This window comes from Orcinus orca, chromosome 7 (assembly GCF_937001465.1).
Source record: "Orcinus orca chromosome 7, mOrcOrc1.1, whole genome shotgun sequence".
Classification (NCBI taxonomy): domain Eukaryota; kingdom Metazoa; phylum Chordata; class Mammalia; order Artiodactyla; family Delphinidae; genus Orcinus; species Orcinus orca.
Genome location: NC_064565.1, coordinates 57,806,955 through 57,828,560, shown reverse-complemented (window position 1 = coordinate 57,828,560; position 21,606 = coordinate 57,806,955). Strand labels below are relative to the sequence as shown.

The 21,606-nt window shown below is 41.3% G+C and overlaps 1 protein-coding gene across 1 annotated transcript in view; it reads left to right on the top strand.

Annotated features, from left to right (window-relative positions):
- Positions 1 to 21,606, top strand: part of LRP2 (LDL receptor related protein 2) — a 174,828-nt gene that overhangs the window by 138,730 nt on the left and 14,492 nt on the right. Inside the window, exons 59-69 of the mRNA XM_049712547.1 lie at positions 123 to 239; positions 1,101 to 1,238; positions 4,905 to 5,027; positions 8,451 to 8,579; positions 11,994 to 12,125; positions 13,152 to 13,283; positions 14,978 to 15,121; positions 16,844 to 17,009; positions 18,641 to 18,769; positions 19,829 to 20,049; positions 20,826 to 21,002. Of these exons, the coding sequence (XP_049568504.1) occupies positions 123 to 239; positions 1,101 to 1,238; positions 4,905 to 5,027; positions 8,451 to 8,579; positions 11,994 to 12,125; positions 13,152 to 13,283; positions 14,978 to 15,121; positions 16,844 to 17,009; positions 18,641 to 18,769; positions 19,829 to 20,049; positions 20,826 to 21,002 (1,608 nt within the window). The remainder of the gene's footprint in view (positions 1 to 122; positions 240 to 1,100; positions 1,239 to 4,904; positions 5,028 to 8,450; positions 8,580 to 11,993; positions 12,126 to 13,151; positions 13,284 to 14,977; positions 15,122 to 16,843; positions 17,010 to 18,640; positions 18,770 to 19,828; positions 20,050 to 20,825; positions 21,003 to 21,606) is intronic.

The following is a 21,606-nucleotide window of genomic DNA, read 5'->3' as shown; positions in this document are numbered from 1 at the left end:
TTGTGGTGAGCCAGTCACCGGGTATGGATAGGAATGTGATGGAAGATTTAATACCCTCCACGGAACTAACAGTTGTCTGAGAATGCCAAGGCATCCTGGAAATGACAGTCTTTTCTCTTCAGAGATGATGACCTGCCATCCTGGATATTTTCAGTGTGATAGCGGGCACTGTGTTCCTGACCAAATGAAATGCGACGGGTTTGCCGATTGTCACGATGCCTCTGATGAAGCCGCTTGTCGTAAGTTTCTAGACACCCGTGGCACCGTTTGTCTGAAATGTATGGATATGGCAGTTTAGACCCAACCTTTCCCATCAGCCACCACTTCTTATATTAAAAGACCATAGATATTTTCTATTCAGCGTTCATTGATAATTATCAGTTTACCTGGGGCCTGAGTCACCATGTCCATATATTTCACAGTAGACATTCAAGTGCATTTCATTAATAATATTTCAAATAGAGAATATATTAAGTGTGCTAACGAAAGTATTTATATGTTATCAGCTACTCTACAAATCGTTAATTGGATAAAAACTTGGCAGGTAAAAGAATATTCAAGCAATGAATAAAAAGGTATTCAAACATAATGAAGTCCCAGCATTAAACGTTTTCTGAATTGAATAATGGCATATAAAATTGTTTAAAAGTATAAAGCCAATATGATCATTTGCATTTTAGTCTTTTTGAATCACTGAATAAATATTAACTGTTGATGATTGTCTATGATGGATTTTGTTGATAATGCGGTTGCCGCATCTTAAAACCTGGTTTCCAAGAGACTGTATAAATGGATGATAGGAAAAGCCAGTGCTGACACCGCTGAAGGGTTGCACTTGCCTATAATGAAAAAGTGCAGTGCTGTCCACAGAATGACTCATGTCATTGAATACTGGGCTTGGTCATCTATCCTTAAGAAACATTCCATCAGAATTTCAGACAGTTTAAAGCCACAGAACATCTGGTTGAATCATGAAGAGCACGCTTATAATGGAACTCTTTCCATTAGGAGAGCTCTTTCTGTAAAGGAGAAATAGCCGGATAGCTTTCCAAAAAGTATCTTTTTCTAATAATTTGACTATGTCTCCTCCCCACCAACAGCCACTCGCTTTCCCAATGGGGCATACTGCCCAGCTACTATGTTCGAATGTAAAAATCATGTTTGTATCCAGTCATCTTGGAAGTGTGATGGTGATAACGACTGTGGCGATGGTTCCGATGAAGAACTTCATCTGTGCTGTGAGTGAGAGAGACTGGGGATGGTGTTGTCAATGTTTCTTATGTGGCGCCTGTGATCCAGGAGGGCGGTTGTACAATTTTTGAGTACTGGACACATGATCTGCCTTAGTGTGCTTTCACTTGGCCTTCCTGCTTAGTTCTGTACGTGGAACATGAGAAAGTTGGGCAAGCATCCATAGTGTTAAGCATTTTGTGGCCTTCAAAGGCAATTGGCATAAATAGCGGCAGAACTGTTGTGGTTGAAGTCTGAGGTAGGGTGGGGCTGTACATCTCTCCTGCTCCATCCTACTTTCAGTGCCCCTCAGAGTACTTCTGCTAAACCCCCCGAGCTTCAGAGAACACCTTTAGGACATTTTAAAACTAGTTAGTCCTTAGTCACTTCACGTTACATCATAATTCAAGCCCATCTAATTCTTTTCTGTTGTATGATACATATTTATTTATTTAAACATCTTTTTTTTTTAAACATCTTTATTGGAGTATAATTGCTTTACAATGGTGTGTTAGTTTCTGCTGTATAACAAAGTGAATCAGTTATACATATACATATGTTCCCATATCTCTTCCCTCTTGCGTCTCCCTCCCTCCCACCCTCCCTATCCCACCCCTCTAGGTGGTCACAAAGCACCAAGCTGATCTTCCTGTGCTATGCGGCTGCTTCCCACTAGCTATCTATTTTACATTTGGTAGTGTATATATGTCCATGCCTCTCTCTCACTTCGTCCCAGCTTACCCTTCCCCCTCCCCATATCTTCAAGTCCATGCTCTAGTAGATCTGTGTCTTTAGTCCCATCTTACCCCTAGGTACTTTATGACCTTTTTTTTTTTTCTTGGATTCCATATATATGTGTTAGCATACGGTATTTGTTTTTCTCTTTCTGACTTGCTTCACTCTGTATGACAGACTCTAGGTGCATCCACCTCGCTACAAATAACTCAATTTCATTTCTTTTTATGGCTGAGTAATATTCCATTGTATATATGTGCCACATCTTCTTTATCCATTCATCTGTTGATGGACACTTAGGTTGCTTCCATGTCCTGGCTATTGTAAATAGAGCTGCAATGAACATTGTGGTACATAACACTTTTTGAATTATGGTTTTCTCAGGGTATATGCCCAGTAGTGGGATTGCTTGGTCATATGATAGTTCTATTTTGTTTCTTAAGGAACCTCCATACTGTTCTCCATAGTGGCTGTATCAATTTACATTCCCACCAACAGTGCAAGAGGGTTGCCTTTTCTCCACACCCTCTCCAGCATTTATTTGTTTTTGTTTTGTTTTGTTTTGTTTTTAACATCTTTATTGGAGTATAATTGCTATATAATGGTGTGTTAGTTTCTGCTGTATAACAAAGTGAATCAGTTATACATATACATATATCCCCATATCTCTTCCCTCCTGCTTCTATTTATTTTTTAAACCAGTGAGTCTCAATTTGGGTACCCATCAGAATCACCTGGGGAGAGGTGTTTCAAAAGCACACGCTCTGGTCCCACCCAAGGCTTAGACCTATTGAACCAGAATGTCCAAGGACATGTCAGGCCTGGGCAAAACGTATATTGAGAAAGCTCCTTAGCTTTTAATTTAGTCTCCTGGTTGAGAACTACTGATTTTAGCAAAGTGAATGAAAATAGAGTTTGTTTTGGTCATTTTGCTCCATGCTTTGGGTCATTGGAGAGACTTGAGGACAGTAGTTCTCAGAGTGTCATCTCTGTACTAGGAGAGTCAGTATTACCTGGGAACGTGTTAGAAATACAGATTCATGGGCCCACCCCAGATCTACCCAATCCGAATCTCTGGCAGGGAGACCTAGCACTCTCTGCATTAATAAGCCCTCCAGGTGATCCTGATGCAAGCTAAAGCTTAAGCATTTCATGTAAGTAAAAGCCCCCAACACAGGAGAAGACACTCCCAGAAATGTTACTTCTGGAACTCTTGGTTAACTCCTAGTCTGACTTAGCTGCAACTTGCTTCTGGGGTTCTCATCACCTCTTCCAGTCAGTTTCCTAGATTCATCTGCATCAGTGTGCTTTCACTTTCCTGCTTAGTTCTCTACTTGGGACATGAGAAAGTTGGGCAAACATCCATAGTTTTAAACACTTTGTGGCCTTCGAAAACAATTCATTTTTAGCCCAGGGATTTGACTCTAGAAAATGATATATCAGAGTATTCCTTCCCCCCAGAGAACTTTGAATTAGCATACATTATATTTTCCCAGTGGCATCCCAACACTTTCCTTGCCACATCTTAGTTTTGTATAAGGAACTAACCATGTTTTGTTTTGTTTTTCACTTGATGAATCTTGAAAAACATCTTAAGCATGTGTAACTTTCAAAGAAGAAGTCCTCAGGAAGTTGCTTCCCTCTAAAAGATAAAGTGCCCATAGTTAGTAAAATAAACTTTGCGGAGGCAGAGACATATAGCCACATGAAAAAGTGACCAACACTGTTTTATAATGTTGCATTTCACAGCAAATAATTCTTGCAAAGTTCTATTAACGATACTTCCAAGAACCAGTTCTCAGAGCTGAATTTTTTTTTTTTTTTTTTTTGCGGTACGCGGGCCTCTCACTGTTGTGGCCTCTCCCGTTGCGGAGCACAGGCTCCGGACACGCAGGCTCAGTGGCCATGGCTCACGGGCCCAGCCGCTCTGTGGCATGTGGGATCTTCCTGGACTGGGGCACGAACCCGTGTCCCCTGCATCGGCAGGCGGACTCTCAACCACTGCGCCACCAGGGAAGCCCTCAGAGCTGAATTTTTTCCCCCCAACCTCATTACAAGTCTCTCCTCTTGCTCCCTGTTTGTGGTACCAAGGCAGAAGGAAAATCAAACAGCCCAAGTCCTCCATGGGAAAGAGGAACACATGTGTGTTGAGTTCACTGAATTCCTGGTACATGCATAGAGGACCGTTTCCCTGTAGCAACTAAGGGACCTGGGTTCTACCTGTAGGTTCCTCACAGGGACACAAGCATGAGCCAGAGGTCTAATTCTGGATAATAAAGTGAGTCAGGGTTTGCTTATGAAATATCAACTTTAAGTGCAATAGGTGAGGGAATTCAGGTAGGAAAGTCCATCATGGTGTAAAACTTTAATGAAAAGACTTTGTGTTCTAGAGGCTCAATGATAACTCCAGTCAGAGGGACAAACAGTGGCCTCTTGGCTCAGGTATGGTCCTGCTGGCCTCTCCAGCCTCCTGGCCACCATTGTCCTCCTCACTCCATGCTTCAGCCCAGAGACCTTTTATTCAGGTCCAGAAGCCTGCCTTCCTGACTCAGAATTTTTCCATGTGAAGCCTCTTCTGACCCCTCCTCCCCCAGAAATGTATCATATCCCCACAGTAGATGCTTTCACAGCATGTTTCCTTTGTGGCTCTTATCACAGTTGTAGTTGAATGGTTAATTTGTAAAGTCTCTTCTCCTGCTAGAATAAACATCCCATGAGGATAAGGATTGTATCTTTCTTTTTCCCAATTGAATCTGATGCCCGGCACAGCGCCACGGTGTCAACTAGACACTCAAGAGCTATTTGTCAATTGGTTAATCGAGCAAGCCAATGAAGGGATGAATCAGGCAAGCCTGGCGCTGGCACAGGAGTGTTTTTAGATCCTGACCCTTATGTTTTGCTCTTAACCTGTACTTTTGCTTTTCCGTCTTGTGTTTTAGTGAGTGTTCCCTGTGATTCACCACACCGTTTCCGGTGTGACAACAATCGCTGCATTTATCGTCACGAGCTGTGCAACCATGAGGATGACTGTGGAGATGGAAGTGATGAGAAGAAGGAGAACTGTAAGCAAAAGTCAAAAGGGAGAAGGGAGGGCTTCCCTGGTGGCGCAGTGGTTGAGAGTCTGCCTGCCGATGCAGGGGACACGGGTTCATGCCCCGGTCCGGGAGGATCCCACATGCTGCAGAGCGGCTGGGCCCGTGAGCCATGGCCGCTGAGCCTGCGCGTCCGGAGCCTGTGCTCCGCAAGGGGAGAGGCCACAACAGTGAGAGGCCCGCGTACCACAAGAAAAAAAAAAAAAAAAAAGGGAGAAGGGAAAAAGAAGGGCCCCCAATTTCTTGCAGTTTGCAAAATGTACCTCAGGGATTTCAGTTTGTTCTGTAGAGGCTTGAGCTGCACCTGTGAGTGCAGATCTCCGCGGACATTATTGTTTGCAAGACCCTATAAACACGCATTACTCAGTTGCAACCCTTCCCTGCTTCTTCCTATTTCGTTTGAACCAGATGTTGGCAAGTTCCTTAAGAAAGTGAGAACAAACACTAAATAGTGTTTGAGTCACACTTGACAAACTAATGGTTTCTCTCTTTTCAAAGATGAGGTTTGGTCACTCTTCAGCCTAGAGTTTCTAACTGCCAATCTAGGCATGGGAAATTCTCAATGCCCCACTGAAAAGATCATGTTAAATAAGGCAGCTCTGGTGTTCACAGAGCTTATCTAATATCCTTCTTTAAAATGAAAATGTATTTCCCAGAAGAGAAAGATGATAGAATATTTTAAGAGATAAGTTTCAAACTGGCTGCATTTAATATTTTAGACATTGAAAAATCTGTGCTTGTACATTTTGAGACTGTTTTAAATCTATCCATTGAAGGAGAGAGCTGATTAATTTTCTGGGCAATTTAATTTACCTAGAAAAAGTCAGTGAGGAAAATTATTTCTCCTGAGTCGAATTACTTTTTTTCCTAAAAGGATATTATCTGGGAAAATTTAGATAAATGCTTAACTTTTCTATTTTCTATTCCTTATATTGATGTGGGCTTAGAATGCTTACTGTCAGCTGCCATCCCAGATGGCCATCCCGGGGACTGGGTGTCAGGGGCACTTTGATACTATTGCCATGTTCAAGTTTGTACCCTCCCTCTCCCTTACCTTTTTGGGGCAGAGATGAACCTGTGGTTATAACATTGTTAATATGTTTGTTTGAAGCATAGCACAAAAGAATGAAAACCCAGAAATAAAACCTTTTTAAAAAATTGGAGCAGGTTTACCCCTTTCCCTCTTCTCTTTCCATTTTCCCTATCAATCATGCCATTTTTCAATGGAGCCAGACATTTGTAGCATGTGGTCAAATCCCAGAGTGGAAAAAAAGGGGTAGTAAACTAAAATTCTTCTTGTGGAGCAGGAAGTTAGAGGAATCACTGCTAGCCATCACAGTAGGCGAACTGCAACATTTCAATAGCTTAAAACAGCAGAGGACTAAAGTTTGATGAAGGTCAGGCAGCTCCCTCCATCCTGTAATTATGCCATCTGGAACACATAGCCTTCAAGGTTGCTGAGGCAGGAGAAGTGAGAAATGGAGGAGACAGTTTCCTAAGTTCCTGGGCCTGGAAGTGACAGGTGTCACGCATACTCACAGTCCATTGGTTGGCAGTAGTCACGTGGTCCCAATCCAACTGCAAGGGGGACTGGGAAATGCAGGGAAGTGCATGGATATTTAGTGAACACCATTTGTTTCTACCACAATGTACCCTAGTGTCACTAAAATTCCCTGTGCACTTTTCTTTCCATGCGTAGAACACGCTTAACCCCTCCCCCAGGGACATAACCCAGAGTCCCTCTCAGTAAATGAAATCCAGGAGCTCCAGGTGACAGGCCCTAGTCATGCCATCCATTCCAGATGTGTTTCCTCTTGGTCTGGAGACCCATAAACTAAGACACTAGTTTTATTTGTGTCTCCTGCCCCCAGTAGATAGTGGTAGAACAGGGGGAGCATAATGGAAATAAACATCCTCATTTGGAAAGAAAGAATGAGAGACTCCTTGCCGTCCCTGTTCTGTAGCAATTCTGAAATGCCACTGGGCCGTGGTGACACATGTTGGCCCAGGACAGTCCTGATTTACGTCTGTTGCCCTAGTGGAATTGTTAATAGAGCTCCTTTCCCTCTCACAAGCGTATCGACTTGGAGAGTAAATTGTATGTTTACCCTGTGCAGACATTGTGAAGGCCCTTATATAGTGGGGATCGGAGGAGATTCATTGATGAGGTCAAGACTCTGCTCTCAGAGGAACACCTATGCCCATTTTTCCTCATTGTCTCTGCCTCCACCCTTTGGGAGTGGTTGCTTGTCTATATCCCTCTTCAAATGAAGAGGGAACAGGGGAGTATGCCCTCCTTAGGGGCAGTACAGCTTTCCCAGCCACTCCCTGCTTGTAGAAGCTTGGGGGCCCAAGAGTGTTGTCACCTCAGTCACAGTGTTTTGGTTTATTTGGTCGTATGTTGGTTTTTGATCTGCTTGCTTTCAGTTAGTTCTAAGTGTCAATAACCTTACTCAGTGTTTTTGTTTGTTTGTTTGTTTTGGTTTGGGTTTTTTTTTTGAGACACAGTTCTTGAATTTGTTGCATTTCTTTGCTTTGTTTCCCTCACGCACCTTTGGGTCAACTTTGTCAGTTACATTCAGGCCAGAAAAGTAGATGGGCAGTCATTTAATTCAACTAAGAGATTTGACTGGTCCTTTTTAAACTTCAGAGTCTTGTGTCATCTAAATGCAATAGGTTCTCTGCAAACTGCAAATTTCTGGACTTTATTTTCATTGATTTCTGCTCTTTCTTGCCAAACTCAGGTAATGGCAACCCGTGCACATTATTAACATTCCATTTTCTAACCTCTTTGCCCAGATTGACAAGTTCAGTAAACATGTGGTCCGCCTTCCAGTTTTTCCAAGGTGACAACTTTACAAATCCTTTGCCACTGCGTAACACAGGCCTCCATCTTTCCCTCCTTTGGGATCACTTTCCTCGTTGCCTGCCTCCTGACTGACGCCAATGCCGAATATTTTAGGTTTTGTTATGGAAGTGCCCTACTTCTATATCATTTAGGGTAATTAATACTAGTGACCGCAACCAACAAATCTCAAACTCTCAGTGGTGTGACGTAGCCAAGGCTTATTTCTCACTCACGTAAAGGCCGGTGCAGGTTGCACGCCCTTCTCCATCTTGACGCGAGTCCACCTGATACACATGGTCCCTGGGTTGCTGAGCAGGGAGGCACATAGGCTTTAATAGCTTCAGCTCAGAAGTGACACGTGTCACCTCCAACTCATAGTCCATTGGCCTGAACTAGACACATGGTCCCAACCTAACTGCAAGGGAGACAAGGAATTGTAGGGAAGCGCATGAGCTTATTTGTGGAAATACTGCCTCTGCCACAGAAGGAAGCATCATGTTTCACAGAAGAAAAAGTTTTGACTTTATCTTATTCTTAAATTTTAGGTGTAGAACCGACTCCTAGACCTTGTACAGCAGATGAATTTAAGTGTAGCAATGGACGTTGCATTTCACAGCACCTGGTATGTGATGATGTCAATGACTGTGGTGACCATTTTGATGAGACGGGATGCAGTAAGTAAATACTTATTTTTATACTTAATTGTAGTGACTCAGGTTAACCTACTGGAAGCATGCAATAACATAAAGTAGACGGTAACCGTGTTTCTCTTTAACTTACACATTGTGTTCTGAACTGCAGTCAAGCCCATAGCTACCTGTTATTGAACACTTATTCAATACCAGACATTGTGCTAAACAGTACATGGATTATTTCATTTCATCCCTGTAACAATCCTGTGAGTTAGGTATGGTCTGTCTTTCTGTTTCTCTCTTTTATACAAGTGAGGAAACCAGCTTACAGGTTAAATAAATTGGCTATGTCTTCCTGTCATTAAGAAACTGAGTCAGGATTTGAACTCTGATCTGTTTAACTGCAGGGCGTATCCTCTTCCCAGTTCGTTAGGTGCCTCTCAGCACCTTGAAGCTATTAATTTTGTTTCTTAGTTTGTACATTTTTTCATCTTAAGCCAAATGCAGTATCTTTGGCACATAGGGGAAGAGTGGTCGGTGAGAATGGAAATGTCACAGGGGACCTTGGAAGGACCACTTATTTTTAAGAGAGGATTTTGTGTAGGGAAAGGATGATGTATGCAGTCAAGGGATGATTCTAGCTTAATACTGTGATGGAAATCTTGGAAGGGCATGCTAATTATTCACACTTTGGTAGTCCTTTATAGCATTTATTTATGTATGCTTTCACATACATTCTCTAATTTGTCACTCAAGATAGCTCCAGGGGATTACTGCTATTATGTCTAACTATATAATAAAGCTCAGAGAGCTTAAGTAACTTGCTTGAGGTCACACAGAGTGGCAGAGGCAGAATTTGAACAGTCCTGGGACTGCAGTCTGGAAGAGCCGGCTTCTAGCTCCTCTGCAACTAGCTGTGCCACTTGGAGTACGTACTGACTTCGTCAGGCCTCGATTTCTTCTTAGGAAAAAGGAGGGAGTTCTTCAAACCCTACAAGTCTAGACTTAGTCACCTTAGTTAGCTGCACATGCTTTCCATTTTGTGGGCTTTAATCGCCTTTTTCTGAGGCGCCCCAAAGATTTCCTGGCAAATTTTCTCCTGTGTGGGTTACAAAAGAAGATGAAGAATCAGCCATATTGAGTTGATTTGCCATTCGTTTCACACACTTTCTCAATGGGGCCTGGAGTTTTTGACATAATAATGTGACTTGATTAAATATTTAAAAAGCGTAAACATGATGGAATTTGTAAAACCCAGAGGTAGATTTGGGTTCTGCTGCCTAGAGACTGATATGTGAATGGTTCCAGGACTTTGGAATATTTCCAAGTTAGGCTCAGGTCAAACATTGGTTTCTCTTTTAGTTACCTGTGCCAATTAAAAGCCTTGAAATTAACCTCAGTACTTTTAATTCAAATGACATTTAATTCAAAGCAGGGTTTATTTAAAGGAAATAGGTATCACCGGCATTAATATGGTATGGAAGCAGCATTTCTTTTCAGATATTAAGCGGATCTGTGATATGGAATTCAGTGTTACTGCAGTGGGCTAATTTGACTAAGACATAGAATTCTTATTTAAAACACCAGTTCTTTGATGCTGCTAATCCACTTGCTTTCCTTTTTTTTTCCTTTCTTCTCCTCTTCCTCCTGCTTTTCTTTTAAACAGGATCACTGAAGTGTTTTGGACGTGTGTTTTCTTTTTTAAAAGTATTTTAAAATCATGAAAGGAAAGACATTAACATTTTGCTCATACCATTGAGGGATAAAGAAAAGAAGTTAACTTCAGGTTGCAAATATTATTTATGTGATTACAGAGATAGATTGACCTGCTATTTCTCTGTCTGGTAGTTCTTATTCCTTCTTCATAAAATGGAAAATAGAGTGTCTACTTCCGAAACAGAGTATCATATATCTGGGTTGGGGGAGATCTCTTGTATTATGAATTAAAATGGTGATTGTTTTCAAATGAAAAAAGTTACAGGAAGGTCTTTACATTTGAGGATGAATCTCATAATGTTAGAGGGTTCTGCTCTCGTTAAAGACTCTTGCTTCACAAGAGTATAACTCATTCAAGGGAACACTTGGTCCAGAAATTTTTACCTCCTGGGATCCCTAATCACATTGTAGATTTTAGAGCTGGGGAGGAAATCACAGAGCCTCATGGTGCACTTGAGACTCAGAGAGGTTATGTGACTGGCTCAAGGCTATTCATGTTGATAAAAATAGGGTCACATTTATTGAGCAATGCTGTGGAGACATTACTTACCCACCTTACAGAAATTTAAAAGGTAATAGAGAAATACTATGAGAAACTTCATGCCAACGCATTAGACAACTTAGGTGAAATGGATAAATTCTTAGACAAAAAATGCTAAAACTGCCTCAGGAAGAAATAGAAAATCTGAACAGACCTATTTAGCAATGTGTCATTGTTAAGAGCTCAGAGTAGACCTTTATTATAAGAGTTTCACGCATAAAGCTTTCCAGTATGAAATCCAAGGGCAGCATTCCATTGAAGGTCATTGTGCTTTATTTTGTGTTTTTGAAACTGAATGTTTTTAGTTTATTCAAACCACATATACTCATGGTCATTGTACCTTAAGGCAGCGGTCCCCAACCTTTTGGCACCAGGAAGACAATTTTTCCACGGATGGGAACTGGAGGTGGGGTGATGGTTCAGGCAGTAATGCGAGCAATGGGGAGCGATGGGGAGTGGTGGGGAGTGGTGGGGAGCAATGGGGAGCAGTGGGGAGCGATGGGGAGAGATGGGGAGCGATGGGGAGTGGCAGATGAAGCTTCGCTTGCTCACCCGCTGCTCACCGCCTGCTGTGCGGCCCTGTTCCTAACAGGCTGTGGACCAGTAGTGGTCTGCGGCCTAAGGGTGGGGGACCCCTGCCTTAAGGGACCCTGAGAAGTGGCTAAGTTCACTTCATTGCCTACTATAGAAGACAAATAGTTATAAATCTATTTTTATTTAAAAGAATTGAGTCAGGAGATACCTGTATCAGTGTCTTTTATTTATACGTGTGTGTATATATATACATGTATACACACATTTGAGATGTATCTATTTATATGTAAACATTATTTATATATAAATATAATTATATAATATTAAGATAGTGGAGCAGGTGGTTACAGTTGTAAAGAGTCCCTGGCTGTGATTCTGTACAGAACTGGATGCTCTGAGAATGAGCCTGGCAGTGCTGAGTATAATCGGAAAATTGCCTCAAGGATCTGACATTACATGTATTTGTACAAATGGTTTTCAAGCCATTATCAGATATCCCTATACAGAGGTCTCTGGTACTCTGCAAAGCTTATGGAACGGGGTCCTCTCAAGGTGTTCTATAATTGGCTATCTGTAGGTATTCTTCTGATACACCACTTGACTGTTCATTTGTGGCTGATGTGCTTTGTACTTTTCATTTGTAATGCTGGGATTTTGTTTTTCAGATACAGGAAAAGAGAGGTCATGTGCTGAAAATCTATGTGAACACAACTGTACCCAATTAAGTGAAGGAGGATTCATCTGCTCCTGTAGACCTGGGTTCGAAGCCAATAGTTTCGACAGAAACTCCTGTGAAGGTAGAGTATATTTTCTCCACTTCCTATTAGGGAGAACCTTGTACTTTTTAGATTCTCCATTCATTCCCTTTTACTAAACATGGTTTAATTCCCTTCGTGGGGCTAAGCTCATGGTCCTAGCTCATGAGCTAGGACCATGACTCAAGGATGCCAGTTGCTTTTTCCCCAGGCTATCTTACTGGTGCCTTGCAGAGCATTGGGCCATAGCTCATCTTCAGTAATGTCTGTGAAATTGATATGATTAATGAAGACCTGAGTGATGATGGCTACTTACCGTACCAGTGTCTGAGATCAAATTTTCTTTTTTTTCTTTTTAACATCTTTACTGGAGTATAATTGCTTTACAATGTTGTGTTAGTTTCTGCTGTATAACAAAATGAATCAGCTATACAACACAAGCCTTACTTTCTTCAAACAACACGTATGTATTACATACCTCCTTACGTCAGACGGAAATGAGTTCCCAGGTGCGGAGTCCTCAGGGAGCTTATCAAGAATGGTAAATATCAAGTATGATTGTAGGTGTATTTGATCATTTGAATTTACTGTTCCTATCTCACGATGTGCCACACGCAGATGATTAGAATCGTTCTTTTAAGGGCTGAAGCTTAAGAACTCAATCGAAAAAACCAATCAATGACTTCCCTTTCTGAAGCCAATTAGCATGAGGGAAGTGGTACCAAACATCAACAGTACAACAGCTGCTTCCCCAAAGGGAAAATCTTATTCTGTTGTTGTACAGAGTCAGACTGCTTCCATTTAAATCTGGTCTCTGGGGTTTGGGGTTCAATAATAGTCCCTACCTCAGAGAGTCTTGTTGGAAGATTAAATGAGGAAAAAGCATGAAAAGCATGTGAAACGGTGTCTGAAACTTGGTCAGTGTTCCACAAACATTGGCATCATCGCTTATGTTCATCTGCACCCTTCTCATCCTTATTGCTCGTGAATATGGCTTTAAACAGAAGCAGGGTCTCTAAGGAATGGGTGGGAGCAGATGTTGCCCACTTGGTTTTATTTTGCCTACAGACGTCAACGAATGTGAGCAATTTGGAGTTTGTCCCCAGAACTGCCTTAACACCAAAGGAAGTTACGAGTGTTCCTGCGCCGAAGGGTTCAGGTCCGTGACTGACAGCCACGGAGGACGGTGTGCAGCTGACGGTAGGATGATTGACCTCGGGATTAACTGATGTACTCAGCAATGCTGATGCGTACAGTATACCAGGAAATACACTTTAGAGTCTTATTTTGTAAATTCACCAGCTACTTCTCTTCCAACACCCATCCACCCTCTTCTCCTCTCTCCTCCCCTGCCAAATTAAAACACTAACTACAGCCCCCCAACAAATACATAGGAGTTAAAACAAGAGTCAGGGGTTACCTATTATTCTGGATTTAGCCTCTGGTCCACCTGGATAAAAACTTCAGAAAGTGGACAAGATGTCACTCTCCAGAGGATTCAAACAACAAGTTCTTCCCTGTAGGATGGTGGTCACCAAAAGCTCCCAGTCCACCGAGGTCAAGGTTTGAGGCCCAGTAATCCAACGCGGGTCACAAAAAACATTCCATTCAATGGGTCGCAGTCAGTTGGGGCAAATCAGGGACATTCTGTTGAGAAATGTCTTTTTATTGTTCGTGGACTACTGATCACAGACAGAAAGCATCTGGCTTATTGGCGACTTCAATCATTAGCTCTACATTTTAGGTTAATGCCAATATTTGAGAATCAGGCCTGAGTGAAAGCAGTAATAAATACTAGATAGAAATGACAATAAAAGTCAGAAGTATCATAGTCCAGATTTCCAGAGGTCTGATCTAAATCAGCATATCTCAGTTAAGGGGTCTTTATGATCTTATACATTTGAATTTAAAGTTTGTAAATGAGTTTAAGGACTTGATAAGAAAATAGCATTTTTATTTTGCAAATGAAGGGTAAAACGGCTTTTCAATTTCTTCATACAAATTGGGCTTTTAAAGCACACATTTGACTAGCATACTTAAATATTTTACCCTCCAAGCATTTTTGACACTGAAGGAAAACTAGGATAAAGGCATTTGAACAGTTGGTGTGGTGATTAAGCAGCAAATTAGAAAATGTTAAACTCTTAACTAACGAGATGACTGAAATAAATTAGAATATTTATATAAAACATTATGTCAAGATAAAGGAAATATATAAAATGAACTTCCAAAAGTTACTTAAGTTAGATTCGACTGACATTATGCAAGTCAATTAAATTTTACAAATTCCAGGCAGTGCCTCTTGGAATGAGTCACCATTTACATAGCTGCTTGAAGTAAAGAAAACTTTTTTTAAACCAAGAACAAGCTGTTTTTTGTCATTAGCTAGAAGCTAAATTGGGTCACAGAGCTGATTGCCTGCTAAAAGCATCATTAAAATCTGTCAGTAAAGAATGGGAAATGAGGACTTCCGGGTAAACTTTTAGTATGACTCTACATATTGTATTTCTTCTGTGAGACTGAATGTCTACAATCTGGTCTGTTTTACTGTCATTGAAAAAAAAAAATCAGTGAAAAAGAAGTAGCTATCCAGGGGTCTCAGTCTTCGCTTAGCTTTAAACTGTTGCCCAAAGATAAAGAACTGATAATATCCCTAACAGAAATGTTAGCTTTCTACCTGAAATGGAGACAAGGATGTCGACAGTCACAGATTTTGCAACCCCGTTGATGGTCCGCTCTATTCATTAACAGAGATCAATTTTTAGAAAAATTCGTTTTTGTTTTGTTTTGTTTTTTAAGGGCAGGGAGGATATCTGCTGTTTTATATCCTACTGTTATAAACAAAAGTTCAGGTAGCATTCAAACAGATTAATCAGCCCTTCATTTGTTTACAGGTTACCCTCCTTTGCTGCTACTGCCCGAAAACGTGCGAATTCGAAAATACAATCTCTCATCTGAGAAGTTCTCAGAGTACCTTGAAGACCAGGAACGCATTCAGGCTATGGATTACGACTGGGATCCAGAGGGCACAGGCCTCAGTGAGTAGGAACTGTGGCATCGGTCACTGATAGCAGTTGAATACATTGAATTATAAAGTGTTGAGCTTTGGGGAATTTATTTCTCATGAGTGAATGTTGTTGCCTCAGTGGAAGAGGATGCTCCCCCCGCCCAGCGTGCTCCAGACAATTTAGCTGTGACCGTGCATCCCAGCCAGTGTTTCCCACCTTCTCACGGAACCTTCTCCCATTTCTGGGGACTATCCTTTCAGGATCACCTCATGTCCCTTTGTTTACTATCTCCTTGTCTTTGCCCTTGCCTTCCCCACCGTTGTACGCTTGGAAAATTTCTACTCAAAGACTCAGTTCAAAGTCACCTCCCCTCTGATGTCTTTGATAATCCCTCCTGGCACAGTTCTGGCAGCCTGTAGCATTTTATACACGCTTCTACTAAAGCACATGTTATGTTGAATTACAGCTAATTGTCCACGTATTTTTCTCCCTACATCTTAACTGTGTGCTCTTTGGAGACAGAGACTTAATCGAATTCATCTCTACATGCCTGGCATCTGACCCAGGATCTAGTACAGTGTGTGTGGTGGGTGTTCAATGAAGGAAAAATGAATGATGCTTACTGTGGAGTCTCTCATGGCTCTGGCGTGTGGGAGACGGTAGTGGGGCAGGAAAACTTGTGTTCTACGCCTGTCTCCCTCATCTACTAACTTTATGACCTTAAATAATTGTAACAATTCTCTGGATCCCCATTTCTCATCTGTAAAATAAAAGCAGTAATCTTGTTCGGCCTGCCTCCCTCTGAGAGTTGTTTGTAAAACCAAGTGAGATGACAGATATGAAAATGCTTTGCAAACTAACTATGTAAGATTTATTGCTGTTGTGTTTTCACATTTCATTATACAATACAATGAAATTTCAAGAATGGTTCAGGGAGCTTCCCTGGCGGTCCAGTGGTTAAAACTTTGCTTTCCAGTGCAGGGGGTATGGGTTTGATCCCTGGTCAGGGAGCTAAGATCCCACATGCCTCGCGGCCAAAAAACCAAAACATAAAACAGAAGCAGTATCATAATAAATTCAGTAAAGACTTTAAAAGTGGTCCACATCAAAAAAAATCTTAAAAAATAAAAAAAAGAATGGTTCATACCTAGGAAAGTATGTGCCTTGAAAGTCAGTCTTCCTATGCTTTTTTTTTTAACATCTTTATCGGAGTATAATTGCTTTACAATATTGTGTTAGTTTCTGCTGTATAGCAAAGTGAATCAGCTATACGTATACATATATCCCCTCTCTCTTGCGTCTCCTGCTTCCTGTGCTTTTTAAAATGCCTGCTGTCCAATGTCCTTTAGTCTATACATAAAATAAGACTTCTCATCTATACAGCTCGTTTATTGCTAGTATGGACTCAAACTCTTAACAATTTGCCCCTGGTTTATCTATATGTTCTGTTTTGGAAACTAGAACGTGATCCTTAATGGGGGTAAATAGGCTGAAATATATTTTAATGGATTACCTTCAAAGAGAGAGGACTAAGTATCAATAAGTTATCAATTGAAGCATTTGTAGCTAATAGCTCAAGTATGATAGATTTTGAGGTTTGATCATACTGGTTAAATTGAATTATTAGTATTATAGGAACACCGAAGAGGTAGAGGTGTCAATGAATGAACAGTACTTCACCTGATTAGACCCAGTTCCTCCCTTACCTGGTGCTCCTAACAGGAAACTGACCTGTGTGTCTTGCCTCCGCAGGTGTTGTATATTACACTGTGCTAGGGCATGGCTCTAATTTTGGTGCTATCAAACGTGCCTACATCCCCAACTTTGAATCTGGCAGCAATAATCCTGTGAAGGAAGTCAACCTGGATCTGAAATACATAGTGCAGCCAGATGGATTAGCAGTGGACTGGGTTGGAAGGTAAGTTTAGCCTCATTCTATTTTCCTGGCCAGAGCTCCCCTCTGCTCACCATGGCACATGAGTTAAACTGGCCCAGATTATGGGCACACTCAGCCTCAGGGGCAGCTGGGTGATGCCTGGGCTTCCTGTAGCCTCAGCAACTACCTCGGCTTCCCCATTGTGTCATATAAACATCTTCACTTCCTATATTCTATGTGTGCCATGAAAATTTTGGGAAAGCCCCAAGGTCAAGATTTTATATTTTATCTAGGAGAGCATTCTTGCCAACAGAGTTCTGGATTCCAAAATGAACTTTCAGTATGGCAGCGCTGTTCATTTTGTGAAGAAATGGGACAGCCTTACATTCTACCAGCAAAGCAGTTGAGATGAAACATGTTTTTTTATGGTATTTTTTTGAGGAGGAGAAATCCACATGTTGTGTTTTTAGGGGGCTATGTTGTCTGAACAGATTGGAAATTTGACTTCCCTGTTTAATCTTTGGGTTTGAGTTAATAGAGCTGTTAGCTTTGATCTGCTCTTCTACACCTTCTAGAACTTCAGGGACCAGAGCCAGACATTTTGGACGATACCTAAATAAGAACCTTAAGTAGGTTTGTCATCAGATACATGCATGAGAGGCAAACTGATGTGGAAGAATTAATAAGCTCCTTCTTCAAGGAAGAGCCTTGGGTTGGAATGACGTTTGTGGGAAAGTAATTACATTACAATCAGAATTCAACCATTTGTAGAACCTCTTATGTCCTTGAAATGAACTAATAAAGGAAAATGTTTGCTGCGCTCTGGGAGAACAGAGAATCCTTTGTAGTATCAATTAATTTTCACCTTTTCGCTCACTTGTCTGGTGCTCTTGGAAGACTTGAGCATCTCTGCAGAAGTTAAGTAGGTCCCACTGTGCCTGCAGCATAACAGGAGACTCATTTCAGCAACTTCTGTCAGGAAACAAGACCTCAGAGAGTCATGAACTGGAAACTCTAGACTTTAGCGCTTTCTTCTTCAAACCAACCACTTCCTTCTTCAAACCAACCAACCAAGATCTGTCTTCTTGTTTGAAATTTTACCTCTTCTCAGCCTTAATGAATGAGTAAATGTAAGCAACTGCTGGAACTCTTTCTGCTTGTTAGAGACTGAGACCTGAAGCCTTAGGGATGGAATAAGGGCAGGATGGCTTTGCTGAGTTTGTTATTTTGAATGGCTATTTCCACTCATCCTTGGAGCTGATGCCAGATTCCTAGTGATTCCAATGGGCTCTTGGCTGAGGAGGAAGCCAACTCACAGGCAGTCAGAATGAAAGGCCAACAGTGCCTCACAACTCCTATCTAGAAGCCATTGTCTCATGATAGTGCCGGATGTGAGGTTCATCATCATTACCAATCCTGGCTGATACAGCTGCTTTGGCTGAATATCCCCTTCATCCGACACCCCATCACTTGTAACTTTCTACAGACGTCCCCTTGGCTGAAGAGATTGGGGCATTCCTGGGAGAGGGAGGCTGTGCTCTCATCATCACTGGTGTCTGAGTAGCTGTCTTGTTGGCCAGAACTTCCAAACTAAATGCTCTCATCTTCACTCCTCTTCCCCAGAAGTCCAGTCTAGACTTTTCAGTTGTTTAACTTTGTCTCTCTAAATTCAGGCATATTTACTGGTCAGATGCCAGGAGTCAGCGGATCGAGGTGGCTGAACTTGATGGAAGGTACAGAAAGTGGCTGATTTCCACTCAACTGGATCAACCAGCTGCAATAGTTGTGAATCCCAAACTAGGGTAAGTACTTGAAGGAGTCCTTAATGTTCTAGATATTTTCCACTAGATTCTCCAAAAAATTATATCTTCAATTATCTTTTCCTAATTGTACTGAAATTGTCCTTGGACTTTTTTGAGTGGCACCTGTGACTATTTTCAAGAATTATAATATGCCCTAAAGATCACTTAGGACAAAACAGGCTTCAGAAGATGGACACTGTGTCAGGGGAAGGCCTCTGGCCACACTTTTTCCACAGCCCAGTTTGTCTAAAACCCACACATTTCTCAACAGAATTTAAGGATTGAGCAACACCTGATGATTGGTTTAGACTAGACATTGCAAAGTGGTGGCTGATGGGCTAAATATGGCCCATACACTTATTGGACTTGAACTTCACAGAGCTTTAAGATTTTTTTTTTGTAAACTTAGTAGATAACATTTAAATTAAAAATAAATATTTGTATTTTTGGCTTGAAAAATCAGAAGAACTGGTAAAGTTAGGTAGGTATGCCTTCCTTGACGCGGTATTGCCTGGAACTCTTAGACAGGGCTTTGCTTGATGCGGTGTTTGCCCATCACTCTACATTCATAACTGCCCTGTTCCACCCATTTATCTTGCCTGCCTGATCCTTTCTAGATGTTTAAAGGGTACAGTCCCTGGTCTGCTCAGTTCTTCTACAATTAAGTATTCATTGCATCCAAAGTAATACCTTTTCAAAGAGTTAGAATGTAAGCTCCATGAGGGAAGGAATCTGTTGTGTTCCCTGATACGTTCCAAATACAGGATAGTAGCTTCTCACACAGCAGGCATTCAAGAAATATTTTTTGAAGAATGAACAGCTTTTGTGATTATATATTTTAAAAGGTCTGGATACATATCTTTGGACAGGGCTGGCCAGTTTCTATTGGGAAAGTGCAGTTCTCAGGAAGGATAGATCACAGATGCACAGGCTCCCCCCTTTCTCTCCCTGTCTTGTGTAAAGTATAAAAATAGCATCATTTAGGACCCAAGGCTCTTTGAAAACCAGTTGATTTCTCCACTAGATGAAATGCTGCCATGAGGAAACCTTCTGTTACAGGTTTATGTACTGGACTGACTGGGGCAAAGAACCTAAAATCGAGTCTGCTTGGATGGATGGGCAGCGTCGGAAAGTCCTGGTTCAGGAGGACCTCGGTTGGCCAACCGGCCTTTGTATAGATTATGTGAATGGTGACCGGATCTACTGGAGTGACCTCAAGGAGGACAATATTGAAACCATCAAATATGATGGGACCGATAGGAGAATTGTTGCAATTGCAGGTTAGAAATTTCACTTAGAATTTCATATATTAAATAATTAATGTATTTCCAGTCTCTTTGCCCATTTTCGTAAGAAGGAACCCTAATCTTAGGAGATGCTTTTTATAGTTTCTTAGATACCACTCTGCCCAGCTCCCAGCTGCTGATTTAAATGCAAATGAATCTATTAGCAATTATTAAGTCCTTTTTGTATAATTAAAAAAACTTGCTGTCAGCAGCAGATGTTGAAATAACCGTTTCTTGTTGGGTTGCTCTGATAGAGATGGCCATCATGTGTTCCAATGGTAATCCGTGTCTAACCACTTCTAGGTACATTAGTTTTTAATGTGCTAGATTGCTTTTTATGCACAACTGGAAACATCTAGGAGAGAAGCATTTTGTTTTCTTCTCTAGACTCTACAGAACTACAACAATCCAGCACGTAACAGGTTTTTCTGATAAGTGGTATCTTATGTTCACAGAAAAAAAAAGATCTCTGCCCTACAGATTGTTTTCTAAAAATAAAATAAAGTCAGCAACTTGAAAGTGAGCGAGTCCCCTATATTTGGTGTCATTTGGTAGACATTGATCTATTTTAATTTCTGTCATCTTGATCTCCTGGTGCAGCACACTTTCATGGTCATGTGTACAGGGAGTCTGCCTGAATGTTGCTGGAATTGTAAGGTGTTGCCTAAGAGATTGATCCAAGCGGTTTGACTTCTGACGTAAAAGTGGGGCTCAGGTATCTTCTTTTCAGTAACCTTGTTTTGTTTTGCTTTTCCCCTGTGGGTGAACAGCAATGACCCCTTATAGTCTGGACATCTTCGAGAGCCAGTTATACTGGACATCTAAGGATAAGGGAGAAGTATGGATCCAAGATAAATTTGGGCGAGACGAGAAAGAGAAATTGCTGATAGTGAACCCTTGGCTCACGCAAGTTCGAATATTCCATCAATGGAGATATAATCAGTCAGGTAGTCACCAACCTTATTTCAAATTAATGGCTATATTTCTTTTGGAAAATGGTGGTGGATAATAATAGGCTGATCTCCCTGTGCCTGAAACATGTGTGTGTGTGTGTGTGTGTGTGTGTGTGTCTGTGTGTATTTTAACCGTTTTGACCAAAGAAGATAAAATTGGAGGTCGAATGAAATGATGCACACCACCAGCAGATATGGAGTAAAAATACTTCAGTCCTTGTTGCTGCTTGGAGTTGTGGGGTTGTACTCTTAGGCCACAGAATCCAGTAGGTGTCAGACCCCCTGCTAAATGTGAGTTGGGTTGCCAAGTCACGTAATAGGCTTCGTGGACATCAGAAGTCTTACCCACTCTAGCAATTGCAAGGCCAGGCTAGTCAAGTCATCCTGAGCTATGCGAGCCTTAGTTTAAAGCTTAAAGGATGCATTTCTACATCCTCCCTTCTTTCTCATTTTCTGAGTTCTTGGTCCTGCTTCCTCAGGTTACCTGTGTTCTCATTCATCCTTCATCATTGTGTGGAGTAATGTGAAAGGGAAAGGACATTATCTTTTTCCCGTGGGCACATTTTTATTCACTGATGTCTTTAATGATTTTTATTTC